This window comes from Channa argus, chromosome 1 (assembly GCF_033026475.1).
Source record: "Channa argus isolate prfri chromosome 1, Channa argus male v1.0, whole genome shotgun sequence".
Classification (NCBI taxonomy): Eukaryota; Metazoa; Chordata; class Actinopteri; order Anabantiformes; family Channidae; genus Channa; species Channa argus.
In genome coordinates, this window is record NC_090197.1 from 17,499,656 (window position 1) to 17,519,054 (window position 19,399).

The 19,399-nt window shown below is 40.2% G+C and overlaps 2 protein-coding genes across 2 annotated transcripts; both read left to right on the top strand.

Moving 5' to 3' along the window:
• The first annotated feature begins 5,462 nt into the window (after positions 1–5,462).
• LOC137127011 (fer3-like protein) lies at positions 5,463–7,521 on the top strand. Its single transcript, XM_067503285.1, has one exon. The coding sequence runs from the start codon at positions 5,962–5,964 to the stop codon at positions 6,418–6,420; it is 459 nt and encodes a 152-aa protein (XP_067359386.1). The 5' UTR covers positions 5,463–5,961; the 3' UTR covers positions 6,421–7,521.
• Positions 7,522–7,985: 464 nt separating this feature from the next.
• twist1a (twist family bHLH transcription factor 1a) lies at positions 7,986–10,031 on the top strand. The gene is made up of 2 exons (XM_067503272.1): positions 7,986–9,030; positions 9,562–10,031. Exon 1 carries the CDS (start codon positions 8,455–8,457, stop codon positions 9,001–9,003), a length of 549 nt encoding a protein of 182 aa, XP_067359373.1. The 5' UTR covers positions 7,986–8,454; the 3' UTR covers positions 9,004–9,030; positions 9,562–10,031.
• Positions 10,032–19,399: the final 9,368 nt, after the last annotated feature.

The following is a 19,399-nucleotide window of genomic DNA, read 5'->3' on the forward strand; positions in this document are numbered from 1 at the left end:
TACTGAAGGCCATTTTGACAGATCATTATGAAGCAGCCATTTAATGTTGAAACAGAGTTACAGAGATACACAACAGTGGTCAAGAAGCAAACCTGTCATGCGGGGTCATAGGAGTACATTTAAAAAGGAGAGTGTAGCACATGCCACCTGTGCACTGTGGGCAACTATGAAGCTTCTTTAATAACATAAGCGTTGTGGCAGTTGCAGATATTAGCAAAGTTGGTAAGTAACTACGCACATTTACTCAATACTGAACTTAAGTACAATTTAAAGGCGCTTACACTTAGTATATATATAATATGTTATGTAACTTTAACTGTACTTCTACTCCACTACAAATAATAGGTAAAGATTGTACTTTTACTCCACAAAATGTATTTTACAGCTTTTGTTACAAGCTACTATGTGATCATTAAGATTCTTATAAAAAACATTAAGAACTAGTAAATCCTGATTACAGTACATTAATTGGTTAAAATCAGCCCCATCTTTACCAACTGCTGTCCTTAACAAAGGTCTGTAAGTGAGGTATATATTTATCTTTATTTAGACCTTTATTACTTTTTAAATAACGTATTATCAGTTACAATTATTACTACTTTTTTGAAGTAATTCTCATGTTTGAGAATTTGTCACACTAATCCAGACTAGCGTTGGACATATTAACAACACCAAGTTTTACAAGTTTACAGAATTATTTTAGTGGAGAACTTTTACTTTTGTACTTTTAGTAGATTTTAGAGCATGTACTTTCACTTGAGTAAAATATTTAAGTGATACTTCAACTTGTAGCAGATTATTTTTGTCTAGTGCTTGCACCTTTAGGTTTGTGTATATTTACCACCTCTGGATATTGAGCTGGAATGAAAGGTTTTCTAAATCCTGTAATTTTCCCAAAATGCCCCTCTTTAACTATTGCATCACTCTTCTACATAATTTTGAAACTGCACATACGATAAACATATTGTTTAAAGATGATTGATGAAGTAGTTCCTTTCTGTTTCCTAAGAAACTCTGGAAAGAGTTATGTTTGGTTTTCATTTACTGGATTCTAGTAGTATGTATGAGTGTGACTTACTGTGTAGTCACTATAACAATAAAAGAGAGTTTAACTGCACTTTTAAAGCAGTACATAAATTTTACTATGTGATAGGTACCAGAAAGCAATAACTATAACACAGATCCAACATACTATGTGTTTCCTGAAATTTCAACGCTTCTTAAGCAGATGGAGTCTCTCTTTGGCATGGTTTAGTTGTTAATCCATGTGAACTAAGTATGGAATTTGGTGGTCTTACTCAGGCAGAGACTGGAACCTCTTTGTCTCATTAAGGATGGTGCAACTGCTGGGCTGGGCCAAAAGATTTGCTTGAAACCTTTGGAACAAAAAAAAAAAGATGGACTTGTGATTTAATTTTTTTGTCAGTTAAAGAAACTGCTTTCTGTTCACAGAAAAGCAAATGAAACTTAGTTTTTAAGCTTATTTCCAACATATTGCTCATGTTGTGTTACTCTTATTTTTAACTGAACAGGCAGAAATAAGTTGCAAGATTGTAGAGTCCAAGCTGGAGCAGGATGTTTACTGGGCTGCCATTCGATGTGGTGACTACTTGAGAGGGTGCTGATGCAGGTTTTTTCCATGATTAGTAATCCAGCTAGTTGCCTTTCAGTTCATCTTTGTGCTTAAGGACCTCTGAAAAGAAGAAAGTCTAATCTAGCATCTGGAACTGTCATGTATTTTACATAGAAAATCTCAGTGTAAAAAGGAAAAAACAAAGTGGGTCTTAGTGTGATATGACTAACCCACAGAGACCCCATCGCACTTACAGCCAAATGGCATGATGACAAACCTACAGAGCCAGAATGATCAAGGTACAGTGTGTTATTCGTCATCGAATCATCGTTAAATAGTGCCATCAGTCTGTCCTGCTTTTCTGCATACACCAGAATATGACTTTTAAAACCGAAGAAATATGGCACCCTCAAAATAAACAGTAAATAATTGGTGACTTTCGTTTAGAAAATAAACACAGACATTACTCAGACAGAATGGGGGAGTCAGGGTGAACCAAAGTAAGGTGCTGACATGGTTGAGGGTGGGTGAGGGAGCCAAGCAATGAGATTTTTAGTACAGTTGTGTAGTGGGATCTAAGAGGTTGAATTAGGAGAAGGAGGACGATTTAGAACTGAGGAGCTGAGGGCATGCAGCAGTTTGGTGAGTGGGAGGTGTAGGTTGGAAGGAAGAGGGGGAGTTATTGGGGCAGTAAAGAGATATATGATGTGGTATTGGAGTTTATCCAACTTCCACATGCATGCACATACACACGAATGAGCCTTGCTGATGACTGGCTACCCAGCTGTGTAAACACCCTGTGAGTGGCTGCTGACTGAAGAACCAAGCCAATCAGAGGACAAGATGTAGCTAAAGGTGGGACCAGTGAACCAATGAGTCAGCTGCCGGGTGTGGACAGAGAAGGAACGAAACACTGAGAGTCAGAGTGACACAATGAAGAAGAGACAGATAGGTCAGGAGTTAAACTCATCTCTCTTACTCCCTCCGTCTCCCTCTGTCTCCCTTTGACTCCCCTCCTCTCTTATATGTTCAATCAGTGAATGGCAAAAAATGCACAAGATGCAAACAGCAGCAGTACGGCAGTAGAGAAAGATAGAAAAGACAAGAAAAGAGGAAGAAGTTGAGAAAGAAACAGAATGAGGGAGTGTCTATTTTCAGATTTACAGTTGTAGTGGGAGAGATTTGGCGATGTTCTTACAGCACACTGAGGATGGAGCCAGAGGAGGAGCAGGAAGACAGATTTACATGGTGAGAACAGTTCTGGCTCCTCTGAACCAGCACACTGGACACTTACTATTCTCTGTCTCTGTATTAAAAAACTACTGAATAACAACAACACAATAGATACAAAATATTTCAATTTTCCACACTCAATCAACTTGTGAAATTAATGAAATCACATTTCCCAACACTCAAGACTCAGAGCCGCCTCCTCACATTTTACAATGGCATTATGGTGATATATGGACCCAATATCACACAGGGGTTTAGGGTCAAGATGTTTTTCTGTGCTGTTAGACATGACTGAAGTGCTGCTTTTTGGATAATATGTGCATTAACTCAATAATTGGCGTTTTCATACTTTTACACTTTACAGAAGGCACTGTTATTTTGCACATGTTAACATGCTGACATTACCTCTCAGCTCAAGGCTCTGCCTGACAGTACAGCCTTAGTCTTAAAGGAATGAAGAAAATCCACTGGACAACAACCAGACTTTCTACCAGAGGTTCTATCTGTCCAACCTGTTTACTTTTCACAAGCATTTGGTCACACCACAACTATTATTAATTTCACTTTGGTAAGCAAACAACAGAGCAGGAAATGTGTCATTGTGAAGGTCTGTGCTGTTTGTTTCCACTCAGACAAAACTGGGATAAACCCCTGTAGGTGTGTGTGTATGTGTATGTGTGTGTGTGTGTGTGTTTGTATGTGTGTGTGTGGGTTTCTTTTGGGGTTTTACTCCTTATTTAAGACCAATATTTACCCAGCAGCCCCAGGGTGAGATTACCTCATATTCTCCCACCCAGCTGTGCTTTCTCAGTGTTTCCACGACAACCAAAGGAATATCCCATCATGTTTATCTGCCTGCCAGGAAAACAGAGAGGAGAGATGAAAAAGAAGCAGCAGAGGGAGATGGAGAAGATTCACACTGGTTGGAGTATATATACAAGACAGACACTCAAATCATCATACAGTATTTACCGTGAGTTGTGTATTTGGAATGGGATGGCATCCGAGCATGTTCACACCACCAGTAACACTGTTATCGTACTAGTGCTTATAAGACATATGACCATTTTTAGCAGTCAATAAGGGTAAATCTCTTTGTGTGATCATAATCACTACCAGTAATTCATAAATACCTTTCTTAAGCAACTATAAGCAGAATATATAAATAGTTTATTTAGGGGTTAATAACCCAATATTACTGCTTTTATTTCTTCTAAGCAAAACTAGTTTTGATCATATATGTGAAACAGTCTTAGATTGGTTGTAAGCATTTATGCATTATCTGTTTACCAATTCACTGTAGTTTAAGTTGCTTACAAATGCACTAATAAGACAACCACATAGTTCTCATAAACCATTAATAAAGAAGCATTTTAATAAAAGAAGTACACTCACAACATCTTTAAATGTTACAAAAATTGAAAATTAATGATGGATGAATATGTTTTATCATTGTAGAAACAACTGTGCTGCTATGCTGCAATAAAAAAGTCAAAATGTCGGCTTTTTAAAAAGCACTGTTGCTCAACATTAAAATAACCTTTCATAAAAACTAGAATGATGTGTTTACAGCTTTTTTGAAGAAATCTCTTCAAAGCTCCAGAGATGATGTTCTGGGTTCTTTCTTAACATTTGACCTCCCAGAAATGACAAACTAAAGTAAAATTTGTAGGACTTGATTATTTTATTCCTCATCATCAGTGTTTGCCAAGTTTAGATCTGTAACAATTTGTCATCATGAGTGGGCTTAATAACCACAAACACTACTTTGGCTGAATTCAGCACATTTTAGAACAGAAGTCTCTGTTCTCCTCAAACCACAATAGCTGAGCTGCCCTTGAGAAAGTTATTTAACCCCAGAGCATCTTAAACATTGGACAACATTTCTGTTCTGGACAGTTCCTATCTGTCCAATTTGGATGAAATGTAACCTCCCTTACTGCCTACTAAATTATTAGGTAGATCTATGTCTGTGTTCTTAGTCAGGTAATTAGGTGATATACATTTCAAAATTACATGTTAAAGATTGTTGGGGAGGAGGACAGAAAAAGGGGCGTTCTGTTTAGCCAGTCATACGTGGAGTTGGTGTTTCACTAACATGAAACTTTTAAAATAAGCTCTGTCTCTCAGAGGAAAAACAATATTGTAAATGTCTCCCAGTGTTTTTGGACACTGTAGCTGCACATAATAGAAAGTTCTAGATGTGCGTCTATAATGAAACTTTAACCGATTGCAGGCAATCAACCACAACAAGTCATAACAAACAAAATGGACACTTTCCCGTAAAATTACCTCTCACAAAAATAGAGGATAAGAAGTGGTGGAGAACTTTTATCCACTTATGTTACTGGTTTTCAGAAGAGTTTACAAAATGCAATCTGTGTTTTCATAAAGTTAGTCTGGATAAAACTTTAACCTACAAACATTCGGGCCAGAAAATCTTTCCCAGTGATAAAAAATGTGGTTTCACTAAATGTAAAGATCTTTAATGGCCAAAACCTCAGAGGATGAGAACTCACCAGTGTCCCTCTCACTAGTCCTTGCAGTGTGGACTCTGGCCTGCCATGGGAACGGGCAGTTATTTGCTTTAATTTGCAACAGAAAAGCTTTTGGTGTATGGTGACTGTTAGAGAATGTTCTATTTGGTCTTTTCCTGGCCTGTTTAAGTGATAAAAGTGTCATTATTTAGCCTCTGAAGGAGAGGGGAGAGTGCAAACAAGACGGTATGACCCTCTGTCAAGAGCCTCCGTTCTTCAGAAGCTCATTAAGGGCCTCCAGGAGCACAGCATATCAATTGGTGGGGCCTTCCAGCTTCCTCTCGTCCTCTATAAGCCTCTCTCATCGGATTCAACTCACTTACTGGACGACTGAAGTCAGAAATTGGCTCAATTTAGAGACAGAGGGGACAAGAAAGACGTCGCGCTGTGAGGTGGCATAGGCAACTTATTAAAACAGCAGGAAAAGCCCTTGGACTTGAGCCAAATAGGATCTCACCCGGATCAACAGGATCTGACGAAGTTTGGATTTATATGTTGAGATGCTCTTCTGTTTTGGTCTACTGAATCGTTTTTTTTAACAGACCTGAAACCTCCGAGCTGAATACCAAACATATAAAAGTGACATATTTTCTGAGAGACTGCAGTACAGGACTGGATATGGAGCTGCAAGACCGCTTAGTAGACTCCACTTTAATAGATTTTGTCAGTGACATGAACTTGATGGAATTTCCGCACAAATATGCTTTAGGACCAAAGCAGCAGGAGGAGATTAGCTCAACAAGCCCGAACAACCAGGTGCGGTTGAACGACGCATCCTGGAGCCATGACCAGGAAAACGGGTTCCGCGCTGAGCACCAGATGGACGCAGCCAGGTACTACAGCCGCGGTGGGCACGGGCACACCAAGTCCAAACGAAGAAGGATCATCACTGTTGTCCAGCGGCAGGCGGCCAATGTGCGGGAAAGGAAGAGGATGTTTAGCTTGAACGAAGCGTTTGATGAACTGAGGAGGAAAGTTCCCACGTTCGCTTACGAGAAGAGACTATCCCGTATCGAGACGCTTCGTCTGGCCATTGTCTATATCTCTTTCATGACGGACCTGCTGGAGACCACCTGAGACACCACAGTCCAAGTTGACAGCTGGAGACCGGACTGCTCTCAGCAGTGCAAAGAATCAACTGGCATTCAGCATTTACCATCTCTAGCACGTTATAGCCTGCAGGCTTTTAAAACTGTTCAAATTTACGTTTCAACAGTCACCGCTTTGCTTTTCAGTGACAACATAAAATTAAGTACATTATTAGACAAACCAAATATTACATTTAAAATGTATGTTTTTTTTTTGTTGTCTGTAAAACGTATGGTTTTTGGTAGTGTGTGGCAAAGTTCTCTGCTGTCCAATTCAATTATAAAGAAAATAACGCACCTCTGAATTGAAATTGCTTTTGATCAAATTTAAATGTTTATAATACTCGTTTACAGCATAAATCAGTTGTTTGGCATAAGAAGGTTATCACCTAGTGCTAATGTCAACACACCTTTAAATTAAAATTCTATTGTAGGCCATATAGTTAAGCTAAAGTAAGGTGCTATACAAGACCGAAAGTTCAGGTGTGTTTTTCAGCACCTTGGAGAGCAACAGCCGCTGGCCTCACCTGGAGCAGACACTGAAAGTAAGGCAGTGGCACCCTGGGGTTCTCCTCAAACACGAAATGAGAGCAAATATTGGAAATAAACGAATGTGTCACGCGCTAATGATAAAATGCAGCAGATTTGAATAGCAAATCCAAGGTTCGCTGCATGATTCTGAATGTTATCTTTGGCACTACTGTGCAATTTGAACCATGATGTGAGAGACTGGGAGTCAGAGTCCCAGACTTGCCCTCTCTGACTGAGGTATGAAAGATTTAGTGCTTGGAGAACCAGGCCTGAAGAAGTGACCAGGTCTGCTGTGACTCCCATTTTCGTGGCACGCTCTCTCATCAGATGTGAGGCCTCACCGCAGACCACCTACAAAAGTTTTCCCATTTAGATACAGCCACACGTAGATGTATTTTTGTAGGATTTTGATATTTTACCTAGGTAGACCACCGAGCTGGGTGGTCATGTGTGCGTGTTTAGGCCCTCTCGCTCTCTCCTCAGTCCATCTTTATCACCTCCAGTGTTTGCATTGCACCCAGCCGTACACCGCCTTCAGCGACCCCGCTGGGAGCACGGATCCGCCCTGAGAGCTCCCTGGAACGGCTCGTCTTTAAACCTGAGCCGCTTGTGTCGACACCCCTGCGGGAGTCAGGCCCGTTTAAGTGCATACCTCAGCGCAGAGGCCCGCTGACGGGAAAATAAACACCTTGGTCCGCTCACACGGACAGAGACCTCCTGCTGCGACATCCTCCTGTGTTTCAGTAGATGTGATATTTTTCCCTGCCACCACTGCTCCCATCCCAGGCAGTGTCTAGACCTGTAAAGGGAGATTCGAGGCCTAGCCCAGAAAACAGGGTGGATGAGCATTAAGTGAAACGAAGTAAAAACAAGTCAAATGTCCCTCTTTTAAAATGGACTTACAAAACGGCCTCTTCTGTGTAAAGTTGGGAGTTTTCATTAAGAATGAAAACGAAACTGGAACAAAGAAGAAATTGTTTACAACCACAACAGGACACAATGTATAATGTGCATTCGGGGAAAAAAGCACTGATTGAGGATTGAGGCTGACTTTTAACTTTGCAAAGTTGAATTAATTGACTTTCATTAATGATTCTAATTGCTCTATGCACAAATAGAGCACAAAAATTCACGTAAAAACTCTGCCCAGACAACTGTCCTTCCCAGCCTAAATGACTTAAACTCGATTTCTAATATTATAGCAAGTCTTCAGCGTCTCCTGGAGTATTATGTTACAGCCCTCCTCACCCAATCACAGCGCTCCCCAAAATCCTCCTGCCTGCTCTTATAAGAGCCCCGGTCGTCCCAGTCTGGCAGCCAACTCTCCCCGTCCGCTGCGCGCGAGATTTACCGTTATAGCAGCCCCCCGCCCCAGTGCCCGCCAGGCTCCGCATTACCTGGGCTGTTTGTTGATGTTGTAACCAGTTCCACAGACTTGGGTCAGGTTTTTAAAGCGGTCTTTCAGACCACGGAGTTGTTTGTGGAAAAGACGATGCGAGAAGAGGACTCCTCCCCAATGGACAGTGCAGGGAACAGCGAGGAAGAGACCGACCGTCAGCTGCCGCGCCGCGGTGCGAGAAAGCGGCGGGCGGCACGGAGGAGCGTGGAAGACGACGAGGAGGGAGACGTTGAGAGCCCGAGCCCCGGGAAAAAAAGATGCAAAAAGAGCTGCGATGTTGGAGACGGCAGCGCAGGGAGCGGCGGCAGCGAGGCAAGCAGTAGCCCCGCGCGCTCCTTTGATGACCTACAGACGCAGCGCGTGATGGCCAACATCCGCGAGCGACAGCGGACACAGTCTCTCAATGAGGCATTCACTTCTTTACGTAAGATCATTCCCACTCTCCCGTCGGACAAACTCAGCAAGATCCAGACGCTGAAGCTGGCGGCCCGGTACATCGACTTCCTGTGCCAAGTTCTGGAGAGCGACGAGCTGGACGCGCGAGGGACCAGCTGCAGCTACGTGGCGCACGAGCGCCTGAGCTACGCGTTTTCAGTCTGGAGGATGGGGGGCGCGTGGTCCTTGTCTACTACGACCCACTAACAGGACTACTGTGGATGGCACATCACGGTAGGCTGAGCTCCTTTCACTTTTTATCCTACAGGGATACAAACTGTGCCAAAATCTTCAGGTGCGCAGTTACTCACCGCACCCAGACGAAAACGCAAAGTTAAAAGTTTTAATGTTCCTATAGGAATACTTTGGCTGCAGTACAAAACTCCTCTACAGTCCATTAAGCCTGTTTTATTTTCACTGTGCGAGGGTGTAGGTCTCCAAACAACCTCCACCTACACACAGAAAGTGTGAACCACCCTTTAGTTCACCACCACAAGTATAGGATGAAATTCACTCATCACTAAATATTTTAAGTTGTATACGTTATTCTTGTGACATGAAGGTGGGGTTTTAAGAGGGGAGTGTGCAGCTGTGTTAATGTAGCTATCATTATGGACACATAAACACATTTTATGCATGTGCAGCAATATACCATTGAGGTTACATCAGTGCACATCCAAATCCAACGGCCTAGGAACTGAGTTTTAAAGGATTCGTTTGAATTAACTGATTTGTTCTTTAATCATAATATTATTTCCCTCACAGATTATCGTGGCTGAAGCACCAGTGGATTAGTCCAACTCTTTTGACAGACTGAAACAGGCCAAACACAAGTGAGGGCCAGCCACTGTGCTTCGGGCCTCAGAGGCGGGCTTTTTATATTTCCCATTGCATGAACTGTAAAGTTTGCAAGGGAGCACTTAGGACGGACAGGACGGATATGAAGAAAGACCACTGCGACTATGAATGTTGTAAAAACAAGCTCTGAGGAACTGCTCTGTATTGAAAGATGAGAGGAAAGAACAATGCATCCCACACTCCCTGTGACAGTGTTTCACAGCAAATGAAGTATTTTTGTATTTATTTTTCTACACAGGTTTGAAATTCCTTTCCCTCTCTCAAATCAAAGTTATTTATTTTTGGGACATCACAGAATGCCGAATGGATCAGGAGTCTATGCATTTTGAGTTCTGTAAATATTCACAAATATCTTGAATAAAAAATTAAAAGTATACTCTTCACTTGTCTGGGTGTATTTATTATAGATCACCAATTGCAAGATAAATAGTTTTTTAGGGACAATTGTCTGATGAGGGTAGTTACTTTGAAACACATTTAAATACCTGAAATTTCTTTGAAACAGACACATTCTAAAAATCTTAGTACTTGGAGTCAATGCAGATTTTTTTTAATTGGTTGTTGCTAAGTCCCAGTTAACTAAACCTCAGTGGAGTGGGGCATAAGCAAACATTTCATACCCAAGGCTTATTCTGTAGTGATTTCTTAAGCTCAGGGATCTGGGAAAGCCATAATTAGCCAGTGGTCTGTTTGAAGAGACTGAATCTGGAGCAGTGGGAGGCATGCATGATATTCCCAGATGTCCTCCAAGCCATGAACAGGTCAACTTGGTAGTGTCACCTGCAGGTGCTACAGCAGCCACCCCAAAGGTTTTGACAGAAAAGATGTGTATACAGGAAATAATGCAGACTACATAGTAATTACATATAGCTGCAATTCTGATGAAAATATTTATTAATTTAAAAGAGTTGTTCATGTATAAATTTAGTAAAGTATCAAAATTAGATTCAATAATTACAATGCAAATGGAAGATCCATAAAATGAGTAACTCTAAGCACACAGTGGATTTTTAATGCAGTTGTTTTATAAAACATTTCATATTGTTATCAATTTCCTCGTAAATGTCTTAAATTGTTCTAAAAATCCCACAGACGAAGTTTAATTTGAATGGAGAAACTTTCTGATTATGCGAAAAAACAAAAAAGAAACTGATACACCACAGAGAGCATCTTAAAATGGGACAAATAAAATGATTTCTTAATTATGGGCCATTAAGAGTGAAGCAGACATCAACCCTCTCCTAATTAGAAGCTCTGGGATCACACAAATTAACCTGAAGACAACAAATCATTCCAAGTAAGTAAAGCGAAAAACACCAATTCACAATCAGCATTTGAATATACAAACGCATCTCAATAGTTCATAAAAAGTACAAATATCAAAGGACTGTGGGGGCTACACGTGTCCTTGGAAATAGCCAGGCAGGATGGGATTTGATGGAAGAATATATAATAGTATAAGTTATGTCTCCTAATTTTCAATGAATGTCCTGTAATGAATGTTCCAAAGTCTATACCACTAAATTATTCTAGAGTGTATTTCACACACATATGATTGCTAAGGGATTCTTAAGGAGCATTACTGTGTTTCTGCATCACAGGTTGCATGCGGAAGGTAAAGCCATCAGCTCTGACCTGAGGCCCTCAGCAGCCACTGGGGGGAATCGATTCCCACCCTTAGATCACCGTGGCCGTGTTATCTTAAACTTGAGGCTGTTGCTCTGACATGGAGGAATGTCACCTCTGAGTCTTGAAAACACACACTCACTCACACACACAAACACACACATTTAGGTTATAGACACACAATTTCTCACGCCTACCAAACAGGGAAATACATTCCACAGAGAGAAAGAGAGAGAGAGAGAGAGAGAGAGAGAGAGAGAGAGAGAGAGAGAGAGAGAGAGAGAGAGAGAGAGAGAGAGAGAGAGAGAGAGAAAGAAATACGGGGAAGAGGGCTCCTGCTACGCGGCTTCTGCCCCCCTTTGATGTTTAAAGGTAATGGGATGACTGTTTGTTATCAGTGTGAAGGCATCTGGGTCTCTGGATTTAAGGGTGCTATGATGTATTGACTCTTTGATCAGTGACACTAACAATCAAACACACTCTCTCCTGCTCATTAATCACAGTTTATATCTTCTTGCTGTGTGTCTGCATTCTCTAAAACTGATCTAAAAGTCAGTGGTGTGGGTCTGTGTGTGTTTTCATAAGGTCAGCTGTAAAAATGCATTTCTCAGTCTTCTACGCTTGCTGTAGTTTTAGATTATGTTTTTTTTCTGTTGTTTAAACACTGCAGCAGAGGAAGAGCCCATCTCTTTTTACTTGCTTCAGCTTTGTGCCATCTCTCTCTGAAGTGCCTCATTACAGGGTAACAAGCCCTGGTTTACATTATCCCTCAACACCACTATGAGACAAGGGGGGAGAGGAAGTCCAACTGAGACAAACACACACACATGCACACAGACACACACAGGACAAGAAGACTATATTTAAAAGTCTGGTTTCCATTACAGCTGATTATCTGTTTTTGTGAGTGTTACTGTACGCATGTGTTGATTATGATTTTGTTTACATGTGTTTCTTACATATGTGATGACTATGATTTGTGGTAATCTGCTTTGGACTTGCGTATGTCAAATCGAGCCGATCATACACTGATACCCTCAGATGTATTTTCCAAAAGGAAATGAAGTGCTTCTCTGCATGTCACTCAAACCCTCCACTTCCTCTCATCTCTAGTGGAGTAAACTAACAAACACGAACATAATCACGAACATGCTGTCCTACTCTAGACAACGTTTATGCTCAGATTATTCTTGCCCTAAAGTGACAATGTTTAGGATATTAGAGAAAATAAAGGTTTAATTCTCCTCATTCCATCTTTTTCTGATTTTATGTGCATTACCATACCAGTTATAGATGATTTTGTTATTATTGCATCCTTTCTTTATTTTTAGTCAATCTGTCTTTGTATGAGTCATTGAAAAGGGGGTATGATTACATATCATAAGAAATATTACTCAGCCATACTGAGTTTTTTTAGAAGTCTGTATTGTTATGTGGGGGTGCCCGATTTGAAAATACAGGCATTTGGGAAGGTGTCGGTGTTCTAATGAAAGATTTGGAGTTGTCCTGTTGACAAGCTCACATGGTCTAAAAGTTAGGATATATTGGCCATTGCTGTACCAGAATAGAGTACAGCTCTACTGTCTGTGATTGATTCATCTGTACATGATATACAAGCAGTTTTCAGTCCAATCACTTTACTTCTTTTAGGTAAAAATATAAGTTGTTTTAAAGAATGATTTATAGCTCAGGAACAGAGTGACAGAGAAGTGACTGATATAAATTTAGAGTAGATTCCTAATTGGCAGCCCAGTTAGTACTAACACACACACAGTCACACACACACTCATTCCCTGAGGTCGGTGCCAACACCACCCATCATTCTTGACCTGTGACATGTCAAACTGACCCTGTCCCCTGACTACAGTGACCCCCAGCTGGACCACGATCCTCAACGTTCAGCTCCACAAAATGACCTCTCAGTTCACTAATACTTCTCAGATGCATGTGCAGAGGAAAACAAGCCGATCCTGTATGGAGTTTTAACGGGGCGGCAAGAAACATGCCAGGTTGCAGGACTGAGTTTCAAAATGAGCAAGATGATAAAGTGAGAAAATGAGAAAGAGAATCCAAGAAAAGAGAACAGGAAGAAGGGAACAAACATATATGAATCTTCTCAGCGCTCGTGCCCCAGGCTGTTTATCTAGCAGATTGAGTTAAGCAAAAGCCCCTTATAACACTCCACATACCAGACAATATCACAGTGGCCCCGCTTTACAAATGTAAACATAGGCACTTTATCAAAGACCCGCACGACTCATTCAAACACACAGGCTCTTTCTAATTTAATTTACTTCACCCTATACGTTTCTTTATTGAATTTAAGATGTTTAAATTTCTAAATCTGGCTAAAAATGAGGAACTTTAGGGGGCCTGTGGATAAAGGTTAAAAGGATTTTCTTTATGTTTATCTTATAAAACCACACTGGTCTCTTATCATGCATGGATCTATGGACTATCAGTATGGAAAAGCCCCAGGTCACACATAGCATACAAGTGTGAGTTCCACAGAGAGAGGGCATTGTTCGGCTCAACATACAGAACCATTCACAGTGACAGAGTGCGGTTTCCAATGGGGAAATGTATGTTTCCTTGTTGTGTTAATAGTAGAGAGTATTGTTCAGACCCTGCACACGGACTCATCTAACACACACACACACACACACACCTACACACACACACACACACACACACACACACACACACACACACACACACACACACACACAGAGTAAGTGTTGCATCATCTTTATCTTATTCAAAGTCTTCACGCTTGTCTCAGTTGAAAGCAATAATCAGAGAACAGTTGTGGTTTACTGGTGTTCACACACACGCACACACACACATACCCACACACACACAATAAAACAAGAGATGGCTTGGCAGCAAGAATGGCTCCAGCCTCACTGTTGGTCTAAAAGGAAGCTGCACTAGGAGAGAAACAGACGTAAAAGTCTGCAGCCTTCCCACTGGTCTTCACTGTGGGGTGGTCTCTTTCTCTGTTTCCCCACCTTCTTTATTTCTCATTTCTAAGTCCTTCTCTCATTACTTTGAGGTGGTCTGTCTCTGTATTTCTCTTTCTCCCCTTTCCCATCACAAATCTTACGCTAACTCTCCTCTTCATTGTATTTTGTTCTTTTATTCATCATATAATCTTCTAAACTCTGTTTAATTGCCCCCCTTTCATTTCCTCCTTTTCTTTAAACTCCCTGTCTATTTGCTGTTTTTGTTTGCCACCATACACAAACACAAATCCAGTCATAATGCTTCACTATTTGCCTAATGTTGTGTGCCAACAGTGTTTGTGCAGCACTGGAGAATATGAGTGCACTTTAAGAAAGGAAGAAAACCTTGCTGAGACAAACAGAAAGGTAGCAGGACTGTAAGAAAACAAGGTCTTGGCCGGGATTTTGCTAGCTAGTTTTGTTCTCAGTAAGTGTGCTTTACTTTGCAAAAAGTTTAATATAAGAACATTGCATTTGTTTGTCTGTCTGTGTCTCCCTTTCTTCTCTCTCTCTCTCAGAGGGTGTTGGTAGTGTGATTTTATAAGCCTGGCATCTGGTGTCATATGAACCATTTGCATGTTTTTTTCAGGTCCTGTAAAATAGTCCTAAGTGCACCATAATTCTCTTCTCCTAGTTGCCTGGTAAGCATTAGTGCCAACTCTTAGAGCACAAGCATGCACACCCACAAACACACACATGCACATCCTGGACTCATTGCACAACATGACAAGTGTAAAATAAACGTCTTTTGGAGATCAAAAGCACATATAAATGTTAGGGTGTTTTTGTTTGTAAGTATTTCCGCAAAAAGTGTCTCCCCCGAAATGATAGCATAGTAAAACAAATTGGGCGCTAGCATTACAATAGTGTGCTTGTGTGTGTGTGTATGTTGGAAAGTTAGAAAAACTTTTATCATCTGGAGTACATTACAGGCATAGCGCTTAAGTGAACAGGTCCGTTACCTGCAGCCACAGAGACCTCAGAGGACACTGCCAAGCCCAGAGCTGGACAAACACACACACACACACACACACACACACACACACACACACACACACACCAAAGCATAAAGGGAAGAAAAGGAAGAAAATTAATTAATTAAGATTCAGCAAATAGTAATTCAGCTTGAACAAAGCTCTGAACAAACAGGTCCAGAATAACACAGCGTGACTTTGGCAATTCCTGATGCACCACAGCTTTAAGATAAACAGGGGTTATTAGCAAAGGCACAACAGGGATATCAACTTGACTATTATGTGCTGAACTTGATATGGATTTAAAGGGAGAGGAAACAATGTCTGAACAAGGTTGTTTTGGAGCTGACCATACATCAACAGCTAATTCTTATTTTGTCTCCTAAAAGGTTTGGGCCTTATGAACTAAAATAAAGCATGTTCCATTTCTCCAAATTTTGCACAATTCTACATTTTGCTATTTATTTAAAGAGAGATGTTTTTGTTTTGGCAAGTCCTGTTTTCTTTCCAGGTTTGCCCCAAATGTAAGGCCACCAAAAAGAGTTGGTGAAGGAAGTAGACCCTCCCCCCATGAACATTTACACACACTGAAACCTGAGCTACAGGAAGTGGTCCTGCTCAGCATCATGTCAGGGCAGACAAATTATTCACCATTTGAAAAATGCACCTTTTTCTCCTCTCCCTTATTTTCCCTTTCCTCTGCACTCCTTTCTTGTCTTCTTTTTTGCATTTATTGTTTTCTTTTCAGGCCCTCCAGAGATCAACAGTCAAGGAGACAAAAAGCTCTGCTACCTGCGTTATCTCAAAATGACCTCTATTTAGACTCAAAATGAGCTGCTGCTGTGGTTGCACAGGCCCTTGAATTCCTGGAAATATTCTCCTACAGTGTTCCCTGCAGACTTGTGGTATTCCTGCCCACACTATCCCCACAATGCTTTTGTGGAAATTCCTAAATGGATGAAAAGCAGGTTTATTTAAACTCTTTTAAAAAGTTAAACAGAGATTTTTGTTATCTCTACATAACTCTGTTATTTAACTGTTTAAACCAAACTGTGAAAATGCTGAAGGAGAGAATCAAAAAAACAATTTTGTGCTGGATTTATGAGAAGACTGAAAAAACAGTAAAACAACCCAGTTTAACACAATTAACATTGTAAAAACTTCATCCAGTAACCTCGCTAGCAACAGCTACAAACTTCTAACCCCTACATTTTGGATAGGTATACATTTGAATCAGCAAAATACACCAAAGTCCTGGTGTATTTCGGAGTAACCTATTTTTTCTACAAAACAAGTAAAACCCACAAGAATTAGCTTATTAATTGATAGTTGGAAGAATAAATATTAATTTTATGAGGACCCTGTACACGGATTGTTGTCCTATGGGGTATAGCTCAAGGTTATGGGAAAACTGACTTGATAAAAAGTTGGGGACCTTAAAATTACATATTTTATCGAGATGAAAATTTTGAACTAGAAATAATAAAATACATATTAGCGTGGAAAATGGCTACAATGAAAATCTTTTATGTCACTAACTCAAAACTTATTTCATTTTCATATTGACATTATCATGTTATGAAAATGTTTTCTTAAAATGAAATATATCACCCAGGAATAGGATTAAAGTGAGCCATTAAATATCAAAATGAAAATGTGTTTGTAATCCAAGGCTGGATCACATCTTGGCAGTGTACACTGTCAGATGCTGTCGGACCCCATAATATACAACCATTTAGAAAACCTCACATTAAACACTATTTGTCAGTGCTCTTGACATATTGGTGCTTGGACCCTGTTATACTTGCATGCAGGTCTAGGTTTTATTATATTTATCCTTCTAGTCATTTTGAACAGACCTCTATGGCTATTGTCTAGCAATAATAAGTGGGAACATTTGTGTACATGTACTACTCTATCTAGAACCAAAAGAAGCATGATTAAAATCAGTGAAGGTATCCTTTAATTAGTAATCTCTCATTGTGAGATTAGTGAACACATCATATTTATTGTATATGTGAATTTTTACCTGGTCAATTTTCATTTCTGGTGGACAGTAAAGGCTTATTCTATTCTATTTTTTTCTATTCTATTCTAGCATAACTTACCACAGTAGTGATACTTGCAACTGTAAGTTAAGTTAACTTAAATCAAACACTTTTACCTTTATAGTACCTTGACATACAGTACCTTACATTTGGGTTACATATTTTCTGTTTTTCCATTCCATCACTTTTATAATGCATTGTGGTTAGTGTGAAACATTCTTGGGACCCCTGTGCCGTGATGTAAATCTGGGTTCTGCTATCTCTGCTGAAATGCCATGTGATCGTTATTTTGTTTATATGCAATGTCAGTGTTTTTTACAGAGAAGCCTGTGACCCCTTAAGACAGTAAACTATCAAACTCATATAGTGCATGTGTGACAGCGGTTACTATTGGACCACAGGAATCTGCAAACAGCATTAGAATGACACAGTTGTTGTGCACCAGGAAATGTCCACTCTCCTCCTCCTGTCAAGACTGAGGATTAAGCTGAGGTCAGGGGGGAGAAGGTTGTGTTAAGTGGAGTTTGCAAGAACAGCACACTTTCCCCTTGGGCTAGTGGTCGAGGGACAATTGAAGGCATACACACACACACACACACACATACACACACACAAACTCATGCATGCAGTCACATACTCAGAGATGGTTGATTCTGAAATAAACATCTTGCCCCATCAATACCCACAGTGCCTTGGGCTACAGGGCCCACTCTGGTGACCCTTGTTCCTGTAGTGATTAGATATCGGGAGCCCTCATCTGCAAACATTTAGCCAGTGTCGCCCCAATCTACGTTATGTCACCCTGTCACTATAGACTCGGTGGCAACACACACACACACACATACACTCACACACACACACACTGCAAACATAAAATTGATGAGACACTTGGAAATTCAATATGTTACTGTACACTAGACAGATGTAATCATTTCAATATTAAACACTTACCCAAAATGGCAGTAAAAAGTTTAGAATTTTAATTCTTTCCGTAAACAGTGACCATGCAGCTTGAACTCTCAACTTACTCTAGCACTAAATCCATTAAACACACTAAACTACAACTTTAACTTTATTTAAAGGAGTTCTGCTTTTGGGTTTTACAAAACTCTCACAAGCCAAAATTGACAATTAGCAAGACAGACGGTAGTTTTCCTTTCAGTTTAAATAACTAACTAAATTTGAGATTTTTCACATCTCAGCAAGGATATATATGCTTATAACATGAATTTCCTTTGTCATTAAATTACCTTTGGCCATCACATTCCACTTCCTGACCTCTGAACTATGACACACCGGTCCTCGTTCTTTAGGCCAAACCATCATGGATATGATGCCTCAGGTCAATCACTGGCTTTCTAAACAGAACTAGAGTTAGACTATGTTCATGCAGCAAACGTTTGCATGCTATTCTTTCGTATCAATTATGTCTTAGAAAACTTCACATTAAAGGGCACCCTTTTAATTATTCATAACGTTAAATGCTAAATAGCTTCGAAAATACGAAAAAGTCTGAATATATTTAAAACTTCTCAAACCACACCTGCAACATTCGTGGCCACTTCAAGAGATACATAAAATCTACAAATTCAATGTTGTCTTATGTTGTGGACGGTTATTGCATGGATAGTTAAAATGCGCATTTACCTGCCAGGTTTTTTATTTTTATTTGCTTATTTTATCGTCAGCCGTTTCTGTACCTTTATGCATTTCTTCAGAGGAACTATTGAATTTTATATATGTTTGTAGAAGTATGATTTGGATGCACACAGTGATTTATTTTCATACATTCCAATAAGAGTTCTTCAATGATCATTCACGCAGCCTCATCTAAGTTTGTGATGGATAGGTAGTGACCTCTAGAGGTAAAGATGCAAGACTGCATGAGGAGGACACCTCAACATAGACATACAGTGTAGCTACCAGATGTGGGGCCTTTAGACGCAGTGAATTTGGTTTAAAGAAATGTACCATGAAAAATGTCTTTATTCTAAAAGCTATGCCCACATAGTGCAAAGATTGGCACATCTGGAAAGCAGGTTGATCAAAAAGACACTGTGAACTCATCTCCAGTATTCTGGTAGTGCTGGTC